We start from the raw sequence: 23,420 nt of genomic DNA, 5'->3' as shown, positions 1-23,420 counted from the left end.
AACCGTTCATCCCCTTTATATATACTTGTTTTATCTGCTATATTCTGATGTCACTTACTGATATACTTATTTCTGTCCCCAGGTCCGTGGCTACCCGACATTACTCCTCTATATATACTAGTTTTATCTCCTATATCCTGGTGACACTCACTGATATACATATTTCTGTCCCCAGGTCCGTGGCTACCCGACATTACTCCTCTATAGATACTAGTTTTATCTCCTATATCCTGGTGACACTCACTGATATATTTGTTCCTGTCCCCAGGTCCGTGGCTACCCGACATTACTCCTCTATAGATACTAGTTTTATCTCCTATATCCTGGTGACACTCACTGATATACTTATTTCTGTCCCCAGGTCTGTGGCTATCCGACATTACTCCTCTATATATACTAGTTTTATCTCCTATATCCTGGTGACACTCCCTGATATACTTATTTCTGTCCCCAGGTCCGTGGCTATCCGACATTACTCCTCTATATATACTAGTTTTATCTCCTATATCCTTGTGACACTCACTGATATACTTATTTCTGTCCCCAGGTCCGTGGCTACCCGACATTACTCCTCTTCCGTGACGGTGAAATGATCAGCGAGTACAGTGGAGCACGTGACGTTGGATCTTTGGAGGCTTTCGTCCTCAAAAATATTGAACCTCATGATGAACTATGAAGCCTTTTTGGAAACATCAGAAGTACAGGAATGCTTGGGTGTATATGAAAAGAACATGTGTTGGTGCATAATATGTGGTGATGTGTGTAGTAGATCATAAACTGCTGTGTGTGGAAATGTGGATAGTGCTCACGTTGGTGTGTTACATTGGACATAACCGCTGGGTTCATAATACAGTACATAAATGGCCGACATTGGTGCATTACATAGGATATAACCGCTGGAATTATGATATATTATGTCTATGTATAGGGACTTAGTTTAGGGGTATGCATTACATATGATGGAACAGCTGGGTTTATAATACAGTACGTAAATGGCCGACATTGGTGTATTACATATGATGGAACAGCTTGGTTTATAATACAGTACGTAAATGGCCGACATTGGTGTATTACATATGATGGAACAGCTTGGTTTATAATACAGTACGTAAATGGCCGACATTGGTGTATTACATATGATGGAACAGCTGGGTTTATAATACAGTACATAAATGGCCGATATTGGTGTATTACATATGATCGAACAGCTGGGTTTATAATACAGTACATAAATTGGCGATATTGGTGTTTTACATATGATGGAACAGCTGGGTTTATGATACAGTACGTCTATGTATAGGGACTTAGTTTAGGGGTATGCTAGGTGGTTTGTGTAGTTTGGTAGTAATAACTGGTTATAAAGTGGGGACATATACCAGTATATGTATCTTGTGTGGAGTCATTTAAAGAAAAGCTGGTTATAGATACACTTAGAATGTGGTTAGGCATGTATTCCTCTAGATTTATTTTAGTTAGTAATGTGTTGGCATATAGTTTTGTGAAGGTTTATGATAACTAGTTATGTGCGAGGACTTAATATATAGTTTTGCGAAGGTTTATGACAACTGGTTATGTACGAGGACTTAATATATAGTTTTGCGAAGGTTTATGACAACTGGTTATGTACGAGGACTTAATATATAGTTTTGCGAAGGTTTATGACAACTGGTTATGTACGAGGACTTAATATATAGTTTTGCGAAGGTTTATGATAACTAGTTATGTGCGAGGACTTGAGATGTTTTGTGTGGGGATATAATAAGCAATTTATGGGGATCAAGGTTCCTACTTTTTGGGTTATGTGTGGTATAAGGTTTTGTATGACCATCAGAGGGGGAGAGAGAGAGTTGGTAAGATAACAACATCATATTGTGATTGTGCCATTTAATAGTAACACAGTTATTTTATATCTTTGGGAGATCATGTCACAAATTATCAAAATAAATTAATTCTCATGTCGATTCTGTATGAAAAGCTCAGGTCGATTCTGTATGAGTGCATCATTGGTGTGAGTTGTTTGATGTATTCTGAATCTAGTGATTCTACAAGTCAGGTGAAATCCTTTTACTTTTAGCAAACTCTGTGAAATCAGACTTTACTTCAAAATGGCCAAATTGTTTGGTCCCAAGGTTGTCCAATAAAGGGAGAATTAATTAAAGGAGAAATATGTCAAAGTTAAACTCCGAATCAAAATAAGTGTTTATATATTTACACTGTATATACTCCCTTTCTTATATGTAAATAATCCAACATGTGTTATGGAAATATAACAACAATTGGTCATGTGACCATTGTGGTGACGTCACAGATTGTAAATAACTCAATACAATTGTATATGTGTTATGGAACTATAACATCAATTGGTCACATGACCAGTGTGGTGACATCACATATTGTAAATAACTCAATACAATATTTGTGTTGTGGAACTATAGCATCAGTTGGTCATGTGACCACTGTACTGACATCACAGATCTCATCGTTACAAAACTGACTTGGCAGTTCCAAGAATTTCACAAACTAATTAATATGACAGAAAAGTGGACTAATTAAGCATAATTACTCTCCAATAAATGTAAATATAAATAATGATGTACCCTAAACTTATTGCTGACAATGTAACAAAAAACTTGAACCTGTGGTAATGAATGTTTAAAGTCATAATGTTCAAATTGATGCATGTTGATGTCAAACCTTTGTATATAATTATGTTCTTAAAGCATTGTTAAAGAGTGAATGAACAAGACAACCATTTTGTATTGAACATTCTGTCAGTGGCGACCCAAGATATTTATATATAAGGCCTTGGGAACATGTTCCTGTACACACCTGGTACAAGGAGATTAATTCTATTTACATTTGCCAGTAATTTTGGCACTAAAACATGAACATCCAGGGGCGCTCTTTTGTCATTATAATGTGTGAGAACCCTATTCTGGGTGAGAACAGGGGACTCAAAGGCAGCCATAAGGTACATGTATGTATCTAAATCATAAGTCTTCTTATTTTGTAATTTTCTTTTATAGTAGATAATACTATGGCTATTTCTGTGTAGGTCATGCCTTAAAGGGCTTCTATTTCAACATCGGCATACCTTATACTGTCTCTGTGTAAGGATATGACCTTCTAAGGATTCTACATTGACATAGCATACCTTATATGGCTCTCTGTGTAAGGTTTGACCTTATAAGGATTCTACATTGACATAGCACACCTTATATGGCTCTCTGTGTAAGGATATGACCTTATAAGGATTCTACATTGACATAGCACACCTTATATGGCTCTCTGTGTAAGGATATGACCTTCTAAGGATTCTACATTGACATAGCGTACCTTATATGGGTCTCTGTGTAAGGATATGACCTTCTAAGGATTCTACATTGACATAGCACACCTTATATGGCTCTCTGTGTAAGGATATGACCTTCTAAGGATTCTACATTGACATAGCATACCTTATATGGCTCTCTGTGTAAGGATATGACCTTATAAGGATTCTACATTGACATAGCGTACCTTATATGGCTCTCTGTGTAAGGATATGACCTTATAAGGATTCTACATTGACATAGCATACCTTATATGGCTCTCTGTGTAAGGATATGACCTTATAAGGATTCTACATTGACATAGCATACCTTATATGGCTCTCTGTGTAAGGATATGACCTTATAAGGATTCTACATTGACATAGCACACCTTATATGGCTCTCTGTGTAAGGATATGACCTTATAAGGATTCTACATTGACATAGCATACCTTATATGGCTCTCTGTGTAAGGATATGACCTTATAAGGATTCTACATTGACATAGCATACCTTATATTGCTCTCTGTATAAGGTTTGACCTTCTAAGGATTCTACATTGACATAGCATACCTTATATGGCTCTCTGTGTAAGGATATGACCTTATAAGGATTCTACATTGACATAGCGTACCTTATATGGGTCTCTGTGTAAGGATATGACCTTATAAGGATTCTACATTGACATAGCATACCTTATATGGCTTTCTGTGTAGGGATATGACCTTATAAGGATTCTACATTGACATTAGCATACCTTATATGGCTCTCTGTGTAAGGATATGACCTTATAAGGATTCTACATTGACATAGCATACCTTATATGGGTCTGTGTAAGGATATGACCTTATAAGGATAGCATACCTTATATGGCTCTCTGTGTAAGGATATGACCTTATACAAGTTCCCAAAGATAAGGATGAATAGTATGCCCTTATATGGATGTCTACTCATTTTGTGTTAATTTGCCATCTTTTCTTTCTCACAATATATTTTTTGTCAAAAAGATTATTTTTGAAACTGGTGTTTGTTTTCTTAATAGTTGCTGCTTTTTCATCCTAAGTTTGTCCTTTTTTTTATTTGAAACCTTAACATTTTTGTCTTTTTTTTTTTAATCATCTTTGGATCCATACAATTTTTTAAGCTTTCATTCTTGTTGCCAATATACTCTTCGTCTACTTAATGTGATAATTCATTATAGATTATTGATATGCTGACATTTAAGGTCGTGTACTATTTATTAAGAGGAGTTTGATCCATGTAAATATAACTAAATTATATCAAATGAAAAAAAATGTTAACAATCATATCAGTTTTTATTTGATATGTTGAAGTATTCAATGTCACTATTTTAAAGTATACAAAGTGATCTGGTGATATTTTGTTATGTGCGAGTCACTAATTAAAATTCTAAATAATTGAAATAAGTATAATAACTAAATTTTCAGGATGAAATGATACTGCCTTATTCATCAATGTTTGATTTTGACAGAAATGGAAATTGCTTTTTAACAGTAATAGTTTTGAATTTCTTTTGTATTATGGTGCTACACTCTTAGAGGAAGATGCTGGTTATGTTGTGTTCCAATCTGTTCAGAATCTGTTATGGTGTCAGTAATTTATTTTCATCATGAATAAATATTTTCCTTGAACATACTCTGGTATTCCTTTTCATCAATTACCATATTTACAGACAAATACAGAAACTTTTAACTCTAGATTTGTGGGCCTGCATACTCATCTAGATATACAGTCAAACTTCGATGTTTCGAAGTTCAAGGGACTTAAGAAAAACTTCGAAACAGCAGGACTTTCGAATTATTCATGGTTGACAATAGATCAATGTTTTCTTGATAATTAAGAAACAATTAACTTTGATTCGTATATTGTTGCAGGATATACAACTCGGACGAGGATATTTTGCCATTAAATTAATAACTCTGCGGCCTTCGTTATTAATTTAATTGCAAAATATCCGAGTCCGAGTTGTATATCCTTCAACAATACACGAGTCAAAGTGGATTATTTCTATTCTACCATGTCCTGTTTAGTTCTGAGATCTATCTCTTCCTAATAGAAAAACGGCAAAGAAACCCCCGGGAAATGTGTCGCTACATGGCTGTTACAATTCACAAGAAACGATAAGGCGCACGTGCTAATGAATATTCAACAGCCGACGTCAATCCCAAGCCAGTTGAGAACTTTCAGGGATGTCGGCCAGAAATTCATGTAGAAATGCTCTCCAAAGGTTGCCTGTGGAAATTGACCTTACAACATATTGTTTAGCAAAGTCTGCTCTGCGTTGATAGAAATTAACAATCTGGCAAATTTCTCCGTTGTAAAATACACGGTCTCCGACGTTCAAAAATTTTGGCGGTGCCATGTTTGTTTACAAATGCTCGATTTGGAGGGCAAAGATTGTAACAGCTGTGACTCACGAGCATGTATTATTGACACGAGAGTGTATTACTGGCAAATAATTCACGGTTTTAAACCAATCAAAACTGGCGTTGCATAGCAAACGTGGTACAATGACAATTAATCTTTAAATTGGGCCTGATTATTAATCAACCCCATGATCGGGAGTAGACAACACATGCTATCGTAATCCCTATTGTCAGTCAGAGCTTTTGTGAGAGACAAACACCTGTCCAGTGGTCAGTACCGGTTAATGTTTTGCTCGAATCATGAGATGTCAATTACCTATATTATCATTGATAGCGAACGGTCCATGGAAAAAGTTTGATACATCGAAAACTTTGATTTGTAAAAAATTTGAATCATACATAGGTTCGTTCGTAGCGTTATATAGTGAGGAAATTTGGGACCAAGCCAAAAGTTTGATACAGTGAGAAATTTGAATCAACAAAGTTTGAATCATCAATGTTTGACTGTATCGGTAATCATGCCAAAATACCTCAAGTTACCTTACAGGTGTTTTTTTTCTACCTGGTTTTGCCGCATTTTCCAACTATGGTTTTAACCAAATGTGGACCAAATCCTGTCATTCTTCAAGAAGAAGAAGGATTTCAGAGCAAAAATCAGTTGGTTTAATTCAGCACCATGCTCGCCTGCATTGACCTTATTTTGTTACTGAGGCTGAACAGATGAACAAACAAAACAGTCATTCATAAAAAGTTTTATTTGAGATGAAGTTCTATCACAGAACTTCTCAAAGATTTCTTTTTCCTACTTAAAACAGAGTGGATCGGAAAACATTTCGGTGTCAGATTGATTTTCACAATTTCACATTAAATAGACAATTCATAGATTTCGCAAATGTATGTGTTCATGCTCCCATCATAGAATCAAATCTTTGTGATGAGAGTGTTCAATCATCATGATATATTTGTGATAATAAATACTTGTAAATACAGTAAATACCAGAGAAAGCACTTGAAAACACCACATACACAACTGTCTTCCATTTAAATCCCCCCTCCATCCCCCCAAAAAAAAAGAAAATCATGTTTAATATAACTATCACAATAGGAATGTTTAGAGATTTACATATAAATTGGACGGATCTAGTAGGTAGGAATATGATGTAATTTGAGTTCAGGAATTGTAAATTACATACATACATAAAGTGGCACACCCTCCTGTATCTACAACCTGGATACAACTGTTACTTCATATGTAAAATATATCTTAAAAGTGAAGAAACTTATAGAACTTATAAGAAATATAACTAGTTTGGTTTCATAGTTATAATAAAAGATTTAAGATATGCTTAAATAAATTAAATTCTATAATATTTCAAAAATATTTAAGTGATCAGAGGCAATTTCAAAATAGTTATAAATAAAAAATGAAAAAAAAAAATGAAAAATAAATAAAATGAGTATGTCCTTTCTATTACAATAATGTATTTCAATAGTACTCTTACACTGAATGAATTCCAGTAACAAATCAAACTCAAATCTGAAATTAGAAAAATCATATACCTCAATTGTATAGCAACTTATTCATTTGTAATAAGGCAGTGTATTAGTTCTTAAACTCTTGATAACAACAGATAAGTCAAAGGCTATAACTCTGAAAACATCAGATATGTCAAGGGCCATAACTCTGAAAACATCAGATATGTCAAGGGCCATAACTCTGAAAACATCAGAAATGTCAAGGACCATAACTCTGAAAACATCAGATATGTCAAGGGCCATAACTCTGAAAACATCAGATATGTCAAGGGCCATAACTCTGAAAACAGATAAGTCAAGGGCCATAACTCGACAGAAACAAGTCCCTTGCAGTACACCACACAACCATTCAGACAAGTAATCACATACCATATACATGTATAGCAATTATCAATGATATGTATAACAAAGTGAACAGAGATGGATTGAGAGGAGTAAATTGTAACATCATTCCCATACTGAATACATAACATTAATACCAGTAATGAAGTCAAAAACCTTCTACACAGATTGAACGTGATTAACCAGCTCGGTGTACAGAAGAGTATAAATGTAGACGGAAGGACCTCGCCCAGGTTTGATCAGTGTTTCTATAACATCATTTCTTTATGAAAGCATTATTGGTTTTGAGGTAAAAATCTTAATTCTTAATTCTGTAATACCTTCCTATGGAAAATTTTAATAAAGGATTTTCCTAAAGTTAAGGATTATTGATGAAACTGAGGCTGGCAATTTGATAACAATCTGTTTGAATACACTTCACTGATCATTTATCTGACGAGGGTGACGGAGTGTAGTCACAGAAATGTCACACCCAACAATCCAATACTGGTTGTGATATACCAAGGTTTTTAAACACATATCTAAGATCTGAAGGAAATGATTCATATTACCACTAACAGTTTATCAAACAAGTCTGTGCTGTCATGATAATTTTACTATTGGCCAATAAATACTCAAGATCATGAACGAATACTCCAGCTAAACTCCCACCCTTCCGATCGTGCACCTGAACAACACAGTTTAATGGATGTTGTCTAGTACTGTAGTAACATCACCACGGAAACCTTTGTCAATTTACCAATAAGCAGAGAAAATAAAATCATCACATCTTACTACACTTACTAGTGCCAGTCACAGTTGTCTGTTAATGATGGACATTAGGATTCTACTATGGAAACCTTTATCAATTCATTAAAATAAGAGAGTCAATTTAATTTGATAATCATGTATTAAGGACTATGTTTGAGCGTTGTTAAACAGACGTATGACACAGCGGACACGTCTGTCTGCTTGTGATCTCCGACTCATAGGCACGATGTTTACACGCGCTACACATCCAGAACTGATACTCCATCAATGGCCGCCCCGTCACTATACAGGTGGGGAACTTGGTGTCACAGTTAGGACAAACGGTCGACCTACAATAAAACAATGGTTCATTAACACTGATTAACTGTGAGAAAAAAACAGAATAATCTGTTAACCAAATTAAGTCAAAAACCACAATTAAATACAAGCAAACTGTCTATGAGGTAAATGCTGGGAATGGAAGTTACTTTCTAGTGATTGTTAACATGGTTAAGGTTCTATTTGATGGAGATTAAAACACAGGAGAGACCTAGACTTACCAGTCAGGAATGCTTGTAGCACAGCTAGTACACTCCACTTTATTAGTCCGACTGTCTTTTGGGCTTTTCCTGTAATCATAAAATTTAATAAATGTTGTAAATTAAAATTAAATAAGTTAATTTATATATCATTAATAATCAGACAAAAACTTGAGACATGACCGTATCTGAAACCAGAGGTCAAAACTCGTAACTAGTATCTGAAACAAGAGGTCAAGGTTCTAATTAATATCTGAAACCAGAGGTCAAGGTTTTAATTACTACCTCAAACCAGAGGTCAAGGCTCTAATTAGTAAGTCCTATTTCCACTTCTGCATTTTAACCTGTAGTGTGATTTACTGCATGTGTTTGTCTCAATAAAATTATTTTGTAAAAATGCACATAATATTGAGTACACGTATAATTTTAAGTATCTTGATATCATTCAATGTTACATATTATCTTACTTTGTAAATATTTCCAGGGCCAGTTCCTCGTACGCCTGACGCTGGTCTGGAGATAATGTGTCCAGTGTTTCTAGCTTGATAAATGCTTTTGAACATGTTCCAAACGCCTTGTTAGCACTCGATGTCAGAGCTGGAGAAATAAAATGCATGCAATTTTTTTTTACAAAACCAATATTCGTGTGTTTACAATTATTTAAATGTTTCTTGCTTAATATCACAAGATCATACAGCCTGTTCCTAGATATTTTCTGTTATATAAATATTTATAAACAGTTTCTACACTTGTATATTATAATGTATGTCCTATATAGGGAACAGAAATCTCACCCAGTAAAGCATAGATGTCAACCGCGTCAATGATGTCATCATACTCTCGAAGGAACAGCGTTGTTCTCATTGCAGCATCCACATACCCTGAAAAACAATCACACAATCTTACCAATATGTTCTGACATTGTAATAATTACCTACTGCTAAAAGGCTGGTGAGGTGTAGTTCTGACATTGTAATAATTACCCCACTGCTAAACGGCTGGTGACATGTAGTTATCGTCTTTATGTTAGTCTGTCTGTCAATAATTTTTCAAGCGGAACTCCTACATTTCTTGATGTGTTTTAATAAACGTAAGTAGAAAGGAAGACCAAAGTGGGTAGGTAAGCGTGAGGGGAGGTATTTCTGTTTTGACTATGCATCACTTTATAGAGTGTGAAGGGAACTACTCCAACAGTTAATGATGGATTTCAATGAAAGAAAGGAAAACCATGGGAGGTAGATATACATAAAATTGTTGTTTTGATATTTAAAAAAAAAGTTTTTTTCTAGTTTTTACAGAATTTTTTGTTATGACTCTATTCCTGAGTTTTATGGCCTGTGCCATTTTTAGGCATTGCTCCTGACCTTGTGAATGCTGGTGTACTTAGGTCATCAATTTCATATTGGCCAAGGAGTATTTCATGTATAGATCATTATATCTCTCTGACAGTAACTTCAGTAACTGTCTCTGACTCAGTGTCAGTATTCCACGACTAGGCCAGACGAATACTCACCCTCCAACAGCTGTCTCTGGGCCAGGATATACATAAACACTCACCCTCCAACAGCTGTCTCTGGGCCAGGATATACATAAACACTCACCCTCCAACAGCTGTCTCTGGGCCAGGATATACATAAACACTCACCCTCCAACAGCTGTCTCTGGGCCAGGATATACATAAACACTCACCTTCCAACAGCTGTCTCTGGGCCAGGATATAGAAGTGATAGGCCTCCGCCCCTCTCCAGGCATTGTCTATCAGTTTACTGTCTGTGACGGCAGTCGTGTCCTCCTCTAGAAAGCCAGCCAACGCAGATGCAGCCTATAAAAGAAAATAAGATTACAATCAGTCTGGGGGTTGTTTTTACATGTCAAGTATAAGAAGTAATAGTGTATTTGATATGTTCTTGAAGAGCTACAGAAATGTTACACATTCAAGTCTCTACATGGATAGATCAAAAAGTGGAATTAAAAACATTTTCTACAGTAGCATCCTCCATTATCATCTTCACTGCCACGATAGCCCCAGACATTAACTGATGGGCCATGTCACAATGTTTGGACCATGTCACAATGTTTGGACCACGTTACAATGTCTCTACAGTAATATAATAAAAACACTCTGTAGAGAGTCTATTATGTCATCCCTGACTCAAATAATCTGGCTGCCCTAAAATCTTATTTTGTTTTTTTTTATAGTCTGAGATAATACATTACCATGGCTCCTTTCTTGTCCTTGACCTTTGCCCTTGAGGTCATCTTCATCTGTTCGTGATACTGTTCTATAAGGAGGCCACCCAATACAAACATTTTCTTGATATGGAGTGGTTTTTCTCGCTTCTTTGCTTGCTCCTGTGCCATCTGTTAGGGAGGTAAACAGAACAGCTGTATTATAGAAGTGTAGACATAACTGAGGTAGGGGGAGGTAAACAGAACAGCTGTATATAGAAGTGTAGGTATAACTGAGGTAGGGGGAGGTAAACAGAACAGCTGTATATAGAAGTGTAGGTATAACTGAGGTAGGGGAGGTAAACAGAACAGCTGTATATAGAAGTGTAGGTATAACTGAGGTAGGGGAGGCAAACAGAACAGCTGTATAGAGAAGTGTAGACATAACTGAGGTAGAGGGAGGTAAATGTAACAGTCTGATTTAGAATTGTGGGCAATATATGGATTGATTGATATAAGACCTAATGTAAACCTTAGATGTTTAATTACCGTGACAACTAAAGGACATACAAGTTTCAAGAATGTACCTACAACAATGAGGAAGTTTAGGCATGGAAAATAATCTGGACAGACGGACGAACAGAGGTACAGGGGTTGGACAAATGGATGTCCGGGGGCTGGTCAGATGGATATCCAGGAGCTGACCAGAAAGATGTGAAGGGGCTTGACAGATATATGGGTATATGTACAGGGGTTGTACAGGGATTGGACTGACGAACGAGGGCTGGACAGCTGGACAGACAGATGTATGAGGGCTTACCTTAAATAGCAGTTTAGCAGCCTCTAGGTAATGCCCAGCCTTTCTGTACAGTTCAATCGCGTTGACAGTTTTGTTTTTCTCCAGCAGATGTTGGGCATACTTGGCTAGTAGAGAGTCGATTTCACGGACATTGTTAGATTTTGCCAGTTCTATGGCCATGTTCCATTGGTTCAAATGAACACAGCAGTCGATGGCTTTCTTTATGTGGTTACACTGTAAATCAAATAGACATCAAATTAAATCAAAATTCATTTATTTTATAACCATTGTGACCAACATATATGAATCATTCATTATCCCAGATGGAGTCTTACTGCGGGAGGAAATTGGACCACCCGGGGAAACCCATGTGGTCCAGCAGGTGATCCCATATATTTTATGTCCAAATGAGGATTCAAACCTCCACCAAGTGAAAGGCAAATATATTATCACTGTTCCACCTGACCACCACGATAGTTATTACAGTGACTCACCCGTCAGGAGGTCCACAACTTGTTAATACAGTTACAGTATAAACTAGAGCACACTTGTGAAACAAATATATCTGCCTCAAATCCTGCGTTGCCATAAATTAAGCTCAGGAATTTTCCAATTTGACTATACAGGACTGGTGCTAATGCAGATGAAGGGTAAGTGGACAGCCATTTTTATGTAGTTACTTTAGAATACTTAGGTACTTACCTTAGAATAGGCACTGACTGCCTGTTCAGGACTGGTGTTGATGCAGATGAAGGGTAAGTGGACAGCCATTTTTATGTAGTTACTTTAGAATACTTAGGTACTTACCTTAGAATAGGCACTGACTGCCTGTTCAGGACTGGTGTTGATGCAGATGAAGGGTAAGTGGACGGCCATTTTTATGTAGTTACTTTACAATACTTGGGTACTTACCTTAGAATAGGCACTGACTGCCTGTTCACACATTCCCACGGTAACAAACATGGCCGCAATGTCCTAACACAAATAGAAAGACTATAAATAACATGGGCAAATAAATATTTGGGACAGATTTGTATCGGGCAAAGTTACTTTTATCACATAACTTTAAATCTCACAAATATCAATTGTGTGATAAATAGAATCTTACATTTGTGTCTATGTCATACAGAATTCAATAAACTTGTTACTTAATAATACTTTTATATGCCAATTTCCTAAGGGCTCAAGGCATACCAAATTACTGAACAATAAATTCCGTATGACATAGCCGCTCTAATATCTCTATTTATACAATGTACATGTTGTATATGCTGTTGATAATATAAATGACCAGAACTCAAACTCCAATCAAACATGATTCACCATTTAAATGCACAGTAAACTGAGAAATTTTCAAATTTCTTCTCATATTCTTGAATTTAATCACAGTAATAGAAACTATTTTCATAAAAAAACTTAATATCCAATTTAACGTAATAGGGTCCTGTTGAGATTAAATGGGGAGATGAGGTACTTTTGTATAATAGGAATGTAAACCAAATCAGTAGGGTCCTTTTCAATTACTCATGACAGGAACATTTCAAAAGGCTATATGAATTACTTCAATAAAACAAAACTCTATGATATAATTTTGGTTGAAAATGGCTTCTTGACAACAGGTTGAATTATTTGTACCGGAAGTAACTTGTGATTCTCCGGTAAAGCCTGGACCATCTTTTCCAGCCCTGCGTAATCCTCCAACATGTAGTAGCACTCGGCTAGACGTTCCTGGTTACGCCCCTGTACGTAGTACGTCACCGCCTGCTGCCTGTGTACGAGAGGAGTGAGACGTTATACAGATTATCAGATCAGATTATACAGCCCCTGTATATAGTACGTCACCGTCTGCTGCCTGTATACGAGAGGAGTGAGACGTTATACAGATTATCAGATTATGCAGCCCCTGTACATAGTACGTCACCGCCTGCTGCCTGTATACGAGGAGTGAGACGTTATACAGATTATCAGATTATGCAGCCCCTGTACATAGTACGTCACCGCCTGCTGCCTGTATACGAGAGGAGTGAGACGTTATACAGATTATCAGATTATACAGCCCCTGTATATAGTACGTCACCGCCTGCTGCCTGTGTACGAGAGGAGTGAGACGTTATACAGATTATCAGATTATACAGCCCCTGTACATAGTACGTCACCGCCTGCTGCCTGTATACGAGAGGAGTGAGGCGTTATACAGATTATCAGATTATACAGCCCCTGTACATAGTACGTCACCGCCTGCTACCTGTGTACGAGAGGAGTGAGACGTTATACAGATTATCAGATTATACAGCCCCTGTATATAGTACGTCACCGCCTGCTGCCTGTGTACGAGAGGAGTGAGACGTTATACAGATTATCAGATCAGATTATATAGCCCCTGTACATAGAACGTCACCGCCTGCTACCTGTATACGGGAGGAGTGAGACGTTATACAGATTATCAGATTATACAGCCCCTGTACATAGTACGTCACCGCCTGCTACCTGTATACGGGAGAAGTGAGACGTTATACAGATTATCAGATTATACAGCCCCTGTACATAGTACGTCACGGCCTGCTGCCTGTGTACGGGAGGAGTGAGACATCATGTTTGGAAGGAAATTATCAGATTGGTGTAAATATACAGTAGATACAAATTTCTGCTTATTACGAAGTAAATTAAAATTTCCAATTTGGCTCAACCTTACATCTCCAGTGATGTCAGTTATAAACAAGTTTAACTGTTGTCGGACGCTGGACGACAGACAGAGTGCTAATAAGACTGTTCACTATAAACCGTTTCGCTCACTATAAACTGTTCACTATTCAGTGATGACTATTTAGTGATGGGCTGAAAGTGTATTTTTGTCCCAATAAAACTTTACTGCAGGCAGTCTGAGGACCAGGTGATGTTTTTACTATTTCAGCCCTTATTAGATGTTAAATTGGTGGGTGATATTTTTATCATTCCAGCCCTTATTAGATGTTAAATTGGTGGGTGATATTTTTATCATTCCAGCCCTTATTAGATGTTAAATTGGTATCAGCTGGTGTCCTCTCCTCCCTGTCAATCAATTCCCTCTTTATAACAACAGTTTACCTCAATTATACACTTGTATTGGTAATTTACAGTTGGTAAATGTTTGATACATATATGATTCCATCTTTAACCTATGTCATTAAAATGTTCTTACCATTTCTGACGGTCGGCATAGTAGTCTCCGATAGCGTTCCATGCCTCCTCTAGCTGTACGTCATCTCCGCCGGATCCTGTCTTCAGCAGCTGGACCACACGGAACCAGTCCCCAAGCTTCTTCCTCAGACTCACAGCGAGATCTCTAGATAAAATAGACAGGCACCAGGTTACAGAGGAAATACAGGAGGCAAGATGTTAAAGATTAGGGAGATGTTAAGTGTGAGACTTAATATATTAAAGAAAACAACGAGATTCATGAACCATGACCATATATTTCACAATTTTGGTTTATAAAATTAAATAAAAAATGTCAATTGTTTATTGAGCATATCCCATTATAGATGATGTAAGACAAAAATCAATATAGAATATGTAACGTGAGACTGATGACCTAGAAATCATGACTTCCTTCTTACCTCCTGTCCATGTCCAGATACTTCCTTTCTGCCTCCTCAAACCGTCGGAAATATGCTGCTACTTCGGCTTGCTTCATATTCTCATTCTATCAAAAAGTGTCAACATTAAGTTTTGATAAAGATATCATAGGAAAGTTTAACATTAATGGAGTGAGAGACAACAATGACTGAGGCCCGAGTGTGGCAGTAGTGCTGAACCTCCAAAATCTTAGCCGAAGATTTCACAGACAATACAACAGTAGCAAAGTATTGAAAAAAAGCCTTGCTCCAATAGGATTGAAAACTTCACTTATTCATTAAATGTTTCTACTCCTTTATAAGTTACGAAACTTATGAAAAAACAGATAATTTGATTCTATTATACAAGGGTAAGACTGCTGTCAAGGAATCTTACTGTGATGTTGTGACCGTTTTATAAATGAGGGAGTGTTTTTTTCATAGTAGACAATTATGTTTACCTGGAGTGAGGGAGTGTTTTTTTTCATAGTAGACAATTATGTTTACCTGGAGTGAGGGAGTGTTTTTTTCCATAGTAGACAATTATGTTTACCTGGAGTGAGGGAGTGTTTTTTTCATAGTAGACAATTATGTTTACCTGGAGTGAGGGAGTGTTTTTTTCCATAGTAGACAATTATGTTTACCTGGAGTGAGGGAGTGTTTTTTTCCATAGTAGACAATTATGTTTACCTGGAGTGAGGGAGTGTTTTTTTCCATAGTAGACAATTATGTTTACCTGGAGTGAGGGAGTGTTTTTTTCCATAGTAGACAATTATGTTTACCTGGAGTGAGGGAGTGTTTTTTTCCATAGTAGACAATTATGTTTACCTGGAGTGAGGGAGTGTTTTTTTTCCATAGTAGACAATTATGTTTACCTGGAGTGAGGGAGTGTTTTTTTTTCATAGTAGACAATTATGTTTACCTGGAGTGAGGGAGTGTTTTTTCCATAGTAGACAATTATGTTTACCTGGAGTGAGGGAGTGTTTTTTTCCATAGTAGACAATTATGTTTACCTGGAGTGAGGGAGTGTTTTTTTCCATAGTAGACAATTATGTTTACCTGGAGTGAGGGAGTGTTTTTTTCCATAGTAGACAATTATGTTTACCTGGAGTGAGGGAGTGTTTTTTTCCATAGTAGACAATTATGTTTACCTGGAGTGAGGGAGTGTTTTTTTCCATAGTAGACAATTATGTTTACCTGGAGTGAGGGAGTGTTTTTTTCCATAGTAGACAATTATGTTTACCTGGAGTGAGGGAGTGTTTTTTTTCCATAGTAGACAATTATGTTTACCTGGAGTGAGGGAGTGTTTTTTTTTCATAGTAGACAATTATGTTTACCTGGAGTGAGGGAGTGTTTTTTCCATAGTAGACAATTATGTTTACCTGGAGTGAGGGAGTGTTTTTTTCCATAGTAGACAATTATGTTTACCTGGAGTGAGGGAGTGTTTTTTTCCATAGTAGACAATTATGTTTACCTGGAGTGAGGGAGTGTTTTTTTCCATAGTAGACAATTATGTTTACCTGGAGTGAGGGAGAAAACAACATCCTTACCTGGAGATTTCCTAATCGCTTCACAAACTCTATTCCTTGATAATCACGACAACGGACAAACGCCGTCTCTGCCACTTTGAGGTTTAACTGTTCCAGTGCTGACTCTGCCAGTAATCTCCTACAAATACATCAACATTATATACAACACAAGGTCCTCTGATAAATATACTTACATTGGAACTTAGTCATCTTTACATTGGCTAAATTTACATTAACTTAAAACGAAAATCAAACCAAGCTAGTTCCAACTTGTAAGGCTCGTAACAAAAGTTTAATGAATACATGATATTAGAGAGATCAAAATAGGTTTAAGCAAGTTAGATATTGACAGAAAATATAAAATTGATATAATGCATAAATATATAGATAAAGTCGAACCTCAGTACCTCAAAGTAATCAGGGTCATGACAATATCTTTGCAATATCCCAAGTATTGAGTGACGAGTATATTTTATATAGCATTTCTACCTTTATTTTACTTCAAGTTAAGCAGAGTCATCAAGTTATCATGGCTCCAGATAACGAAGTTTGACTACCTTTTTCATTTATTGAAAGCATAGATAGTATAATATTATTAATACCTCTATAAGACCCCCCACCCAAGGTAGAATAATGGACTGTATACATAGATAGTATAATATTATTAATACCTCTATACGACCCCCCACCCAAGGTAGAATAATGGACTGTATACATAGATAGTATAATATTATTAACACCTATATAAGCAGCCCCCCCCCCCCCCCCCCCCCCCCCCCAGGGTAGAATAATGGACTGTATACATAGATAGTATAATATTATTTACACCTATATAAGCCCCCCCCCACCCAAGGTAGAATAATGGACTGTATACATAGATATTGTAATATTAATAGTAATGCTCAACAAGACAGTATACAAATGTCACTGCAACACAAACTTAAGATGACAAAATTTTAGTTACCTCCCCTACAATATTTTTTATAAACAAAAGGCTGTATCTGCTATTTTACTTACACCAGATTTGTTTTCAGAACTTTCCACAAAGTTCTAGTATCTCACAATTAAGAACCTTACCATAATCTAGGGTGTGGGTTGTCCTCGATGAACTGCTGAGCGTCAGCGATCCCAACTTTCTCCAACAGGTCCCTAGTGTCTCTCAGAGACTGTGGATGAAAATGAACACCAGCTTGTCATTTATATCAGAGGAAGTTATTTTTTAAGGACATTAACAGGTCAGTAAGGGCTCACTATTTACCTGACTATGTAGCCTCTCTCCTTGACAACAACTTTCAGCTTGACTTTAAGAAACAATGACCTAGCTGACATTTACCTTATATAGGAGTTTAACAGAAAAAATAAGCACAAATACATGTTAATAAGTGAAAACATGGAGAGCCTTCATCTAAAGGTAGACTGTAGTCTGTAAAAAGTAGGAATGTGAGTAGCTAAATGTCTGGAATCCCAATTTGTAGTGTGTTTTTTGTGATGAAATATTAAAATTAACATTACAGCCAACATGAAAAAAAAGTCTGAATTTAGACTGTTATCTGTAAATTCTCATGTCTGAAAAAGTGAAACAGTCAGCAAGAAATAAAGATCTCCAGATTGACCTTAGTTTGACCTTCCCATGACCTTCGTGTGACCCTCACCTTGATCTCCATCTCGGCCATACTGTCCTTGGTGGGATTCTCAGGGTCCTTCATGATCTCGTCCAGTAGTACAGACTTGATAGTTAGGTCATTAAACTGACAGATGTAACCACTGCTCAGGATTGGTTCCTGAAAACACCAGTATAACGGTAATTATATAGACTGTTAAAAGTATTAGGTCATATGACACAGTAGATAGTAAAAAGCTCATTAAACAATAGTTGAATGCTCATTAATAGGTAGTTAAATGTTCAATAGTCACTAGATACCATCAACAAGGTTAATTTTAACTTTACATTTCTCTACCCTTATATGGATATTCTAATCTAGGTCCCATTTTCACAATTTTTTTTTTTCAAAGTTTTCTTTAATTGTTAAAAGACTCTGATTTTATAACTTTTTATCATTTCATCTTATATAACTTATTTTGACTGTTTTAAAAGACTATTTATTATTTATCCAAATGACTGTGACTATACAGGCTCATTGTCAGTGACTTTAGACTTGTAAGTTTGAACATGATTCAAGACTTTTGAGTTAAGACTAGTCTTACGAATTTAGACTATGAGTTTAGACTTGTGAGTTGAGATTTGTGAGATATTAAATTTCTGAATTTAGACCAGAGTTTAGACCTGTGAGTCAAGACTTGTAAGTTTAGACTTTTGGAGAACATGTCTTACCTCAGGGTCGAGATTTCTGAAGATGTACATTCTTGTCTTCTCCATCATAGCAAACAACTCTGGATTGTCCTGGAGAACAATGAAAGCATTTTATGGCTCGTAAACTTTTCTGTTGTTATAAAGTAGCAATAATAGACTTGAGATAAGAGAATAGCTTGAATTTATAAATATTTTGAAAGTTTTCAAACTTGACTTCTAAATTAAAACTATAACAAGAGAAAGGGGACTTTATCTTAATTGTCATTTCTATATCATAAAGGTAAAAAATCAAATGTACTTTGAATGTGTTTCTGAAAAAATGGCAATTTGTACTTTGAATGTGTTTCTGAAATAATGTCAAGTCACAATTCAGCTATGTAGAAACTTAATGCAGTGGTACCTCATCCGGCCCACACCTGGCCATGTATACTCTCTTGTACCTCACCTGGCCAAGTATGCTCTCTTGTACCTCACCTGGCCAAGTATACTCTCTCGTAACACACCTTGCCAAGTATACTCTCTTGTACCTCACCTGGCCAAGTATACTCTCTTGTACCTCACCTGGCCAAGTATGCTCTCTTGTACCTCACCTGGCCAAGTATACTATCTCTTACCTCACCTGGCCCACACCTGGCCAAGTATACTCTCTGGTACCACACCTGACCAAGTATACTCTCTTGTACCTCACCTGGCCAAGTATACTCTCTCATACCTCACCTGACCAAGTATACCCTCTCGTACCTCACCTGGCCAAGTATACCCTCTTGTACCTCACCTGGCCAAGTATACTCTCTGGTACCGCGCCTGGCCAAGTTTACTCTCTGGTACCTCACCTGGCCAAGTAAACTCTCTTGTACCACACCTGGCCAAGTATACTCTCTTGAACCTCACCTGGCTAAGTATACTCTCTTGAACCTCACCTGGCCAAGTATACTCTCCTGTACCTCACCTGGCCAAGTATACTCTCTTGTACCTTACCTGGCCAAGTATACTCTCTTGTACCTCACCTGACCAAGTATACTCTCCTGTACTTCACCTGGCTAAGTATACTCTCTTGTACCTCACCTGGCCAAGTATACTCTCTTGTACCTCACCTGGCCAAGTATACTCTCTGGTACCTCACCTAGCTTAGTATACTCTCTTGTACCTCACCTGACCAAGTATACTCTCCTGTACCTCACCTGACCAAGTATACTCTCTTGTACCTCACCTGGCCAAGTATACTCTCTTGTACCTCACCTGGCCAAGTATACTCTCCTGTACCTCACCTGGCCAAGTATACTCTCTGGTACCTCACCTAGCTTAGTATACTCTCTTGTACCTCACCTGACCAAGTATACTCTCCTGTACCTCACCTGACCAAGTATACTCTCTTGTACCTCACCTGGCCAAGTATACTCTCCTGTACCTCACCTGGCCAAGTATACTCTCTTGTACCTCACCTGACCAAGTATACTCTCTTGTACCTCACCTGACCAAGTATACTCTCCTGTACCTCACCTGACCAAGTATACTCTCCTGTACTTCACCTAGCTAAGTATACTCTCTAGTACCTCACCTGGCCAAGTATACTCTCTGGTACCTCACCTGGCCAAGTATACTCTCTTGTACCACACCTGACCAAGTATACTCTCCTGTACCACACCTGACCAAGTATACTCTCTTGTACCTCACCTGGCTAAGTATACTCTCTAGTACCTCACCTGGCCAAGTATACTCTCTGGTACCTCACCTGGCCAAGTATACTCTCTGGTACCTCACCTGGCCAAGTATACTCTCTTGTACCTCACCTGGCCAAGTATACTCTCCTGTACCACACCTGGCCAAGTATACTCTCTGGTACCTCACCTGGCCAAGTATACTCTCTGGTACCTCACCTGGCTAAGTATACTCTCTTGTACCACACCTGACCAAGTATACTCTCCTGTACCACACCTGACCAAGTATACTCTCTTGTACCTCACCTGGCTAAGTATACTCTCTGGTACCTCACCTGACCAAGTATACTCTCTTGTACCTCACCTGGCCAAGTATACTCTCCTGTACCACACCTGGCCATGTAAACTCTCTTGTACCTCACCTGGCCACACCTGGCCAAGTATACTCTCTGGTACCTCACCCGGCCAAAATACTCTCTACATACTAATAGCAGTTTACCTCGGCCCACTTCATGTCCCATACATCTTTGCGTTCAAACTTGAGTTGCTCCCCGATGCTTTCCTTTCCATCCGTATCAGTTATTCTTGTGTCAAGGTCAAAGAAGGTCAACACTCCGCTGATGTCAATGATGGCCAGGCGACTGTCAATCAATGGAAAAAAATATAAATCAAAGTCATAAAGATTTCTTACAACCATTTATCAGTGTAACAACAGTGAAGGGGGTTGTCATATTTGTAGTTCGAGAATGAATATAAGTTTCACATTTTTAATCTATAAGTCTATTCTGAAATAAAATAGGGAGGAGTAGGAGGCCATTAAAAGATTAAAGTATTTCTACTGGTGTACATATATTATATGTATATTCAATCCGACCTAATTAAACCATACAAATACCTGTCAAAATACAAGTTTGAGGAAGAGCAAATAATCCCATGTGACTTGTAAAACTAGTTTTTGTTGTGTATCATCTGACCTTGAAAATGCACATTGAGGGATACATTGTAATATATATTCTGAGATAAATATCTGATTATCATTAATTGTACAGGTCAAGAAAACTTCCACCTAGATGTTACTCAAACACGATCTAGTGTAGGTACTCACCTAGATGTACAGTTGAGGGCGAATTGATGCGGACGGTAATTGAGGGCATATTTGTGAGTCAGTGATAACATAGGCATGGAGTACCTATTCACAGTTCCTGATTCTCGACCCTGCAGAACAAATATTAATTGAGAATGACAATATAAACCTACTGTAATGCAGGGATAACTTGGAGGGGGCCATTTGCCCTATATTTTCCAAAATGGCCCTCCAAAAATTCACAGATTTCTTCAATTTTCTATGTTTTGGCCCAAACAATTTCTGAAATCTTGTCAAAATGGCCCATGATTTTTGGGTCCAGGGTGAACCCTGGTAAGATATACACCATTACATCATATAACAGAGAACAAGAGAACACATGAGTCTGGATAGTTTTATGTTGTTGTACACAGCTTTGATTAGACCACATATTGAGTATGCGAATCAAGTTTGGATCTTAGGTTTGTGCTAACCAAACAGAGGTTTTCTTAATTGTGACGCTTGAACTTGTAATGTACAGCTTTTCTCAGTCAATTCACTCTTAGACATGTCTAGTTCATTAAATTCTAATCACCCATGCATATATCAAACTCATTATTAATATAAAAGTATGAATGGTAATTGTATTTCAGAGATAAAAATAAAGGAAAAATAAAGAACACACCAAGTCTTACTGGGGATATACTGGGGACAATACACCATTATAATTACAGTTTTACATTGCTGGTAATGACAAACCTGAAGAGAATTATTACAGCCCTGACAATATTTAACCTACATTTTACTACATCACTTCATTAGGGGTTTATCTATAAACTAATCCAAACATACAACACATATATGGCCACTATCAAATCAGATATCTTCGGATCAATCTAGATCTGTTTTACTATCCATGTAGAGTAGAATATAGAACTCACAACACTTATTGTCTGATAGATCTTGTTTTTGTGACAATTATCTATATTAAAGTAAGATTACATAAAATACATGTTTTTATTTGCCTGCTAAACTCATTATCTTATGACCTCTGAGCCAAGCCTTCTGTTTAGAAATTCCTGTATTTAAAAATTCTAAAATAAGAAGTAATTCCTGAATCCTAGATGGAAGATATCAACATATTATCTTAGTAGTATGTACATTGTATTATCAATGTATGTTGGTTAGACAACTTACCACTATCAGAGTTTTGTCTGAAGCACAGACTGCACATATAGGGTCGTCTGTTGACTGGAAAAACAAAATAAATAATTAATGGCTATAAAGTCTATTAACCAAATATGGTACATAAATACAGTAACCAGGTCACGATTATTGTCAAGTTGTTAGAAACATGAAGTTAGAGATAACTACCAAAGTTGTCTCCACTACACAGCAGGTCAAAAGTAGCAACTGACCACAGCAGGTCAAAAATAGCAACTGACCACAGCAGG

At 37.1% G+C, this 23,420-nt stretch overlaps 2 protein-coding genes across 8 annotated transcripts in view; one reads left to right on the top strand and one right to left on the bottom strand.

The window, feature by feature from the left end:
* LOC117316148 (thioredoxin domain-containing protein 5-like) overlaps positions 1-4,968 on the top strand; it is a 31,832-nt gene extending 26,864 nt beyond the window's left edge. Inside the window, exons 9-10 of one of the 5 annotated variants that reach the window (XR_004529835.1) lie at positions 548-1,504; positions 1,705-4,968. Coding sequence is in view for 1 of the 5 variants with exons in the window: in XM_033870656.1 (XP_033726547.1) it covers positions 548-676 (129 nt within the window). In the remaining 4 variants the exon portion in view is untranslated. Of the gene's footprint in view, positions 1-547 lie in introns of all 5 variants that reach the window. The other 4 variants (XR_004529834.1, XR_004529833.1, XR_004529832.1 and 1 more) reach the window with 4 other exon arrangements.
* Positions 4,969-6,434: 1,466 nt separating this feature from the next.
* LOC117316187 (WD repeat-containing protein 35-like) overlaps positions 6,435-23,420 on the bottom strand; it is a 29,183-nt gene continuing 12,197 nt past the window's right edge. For all 3 annotated transcript variants that reach the window (XM_033870701.1, XM_033870700.1, XM_033870702.1), the window contains 18 exons: positions 23,164-23,217; positions 22,009-22,118; positions 21,403-21,544; positions 19,267-19,335; positions 18,587-18,715; positions 18,012-18,100; positions 16,956-17,073; positions 15,409-15,494; positions 14,991-15,134; positions 13,448-13,580; positions 12,725-12,787; positions 11,834-12,046; positions 11,062-11,205; positions 10,534-10,666; positions 9,639-9,725; positions 9,312-9,441; positions 8,866-8,934; positions 6,435-8,655 (listed from right to left, as the gene is read on the bottom strand). In XM_033870701.1, coding sequence (XP_033726592.1) covers positions 8,490-8,655; positions 8,866-8,934; positions 9,312-9,441; positions 9,639-9,725; positions 10,534-10,666; positions 11,062-11,205; positions 11,834-12,046; positions 12,725-12,787; positions 13,448-13,580; positions 14,991-15,134; positions 15,409-15,494; positions 16,956-17,073; positions 18,012-18,100; positions 18,587-18,715; positions 19,267-19,335; positions 21,403-21,544; positions 22,009-22,118; positions 23,164-23,217 — 2,079 coding nt within the window. In that variant the 3' untranslated portion in view covers positions 6,435-8,489. The remainder of the gene's footprint in view (positions 8,656-8,865; positions 8,935-9,311; positions 9,442-9,638; positions 9,726-10,533; positions 10,667-11,061; positions 11,206-11,833; positions 12,047-12,724; positions 12,788-13,447; positions 13,581-14,990; positions 15,135-15,408; positions 15,495-16,955; positions 17,074-18,011; positions 18,101-18,586; positions 18,716-19,266; positions 19,336-21,402; positions 21,545-22,008; positions 22,119-23,163; positions 23,218-23,420) is intronic.

This window comes from Pecten maximus, chromosome 18 (genome assembly GCF_902652985.1).
Source record: "Pecten maximus chromosome 18, xPecMax1.1, whole genome shotgun sequence".
In the NCBI taxonomy this organism is placed as follows: domain Eukaryota; kingdom Metazoa; phylum Mollusca; class Bivalvia; order Pectinida; family Pectinidae; genus Pecten; species Pecten maximus.
This window is presented reverse-complemented; position numbering and strand designations above follow the sequence as displayed.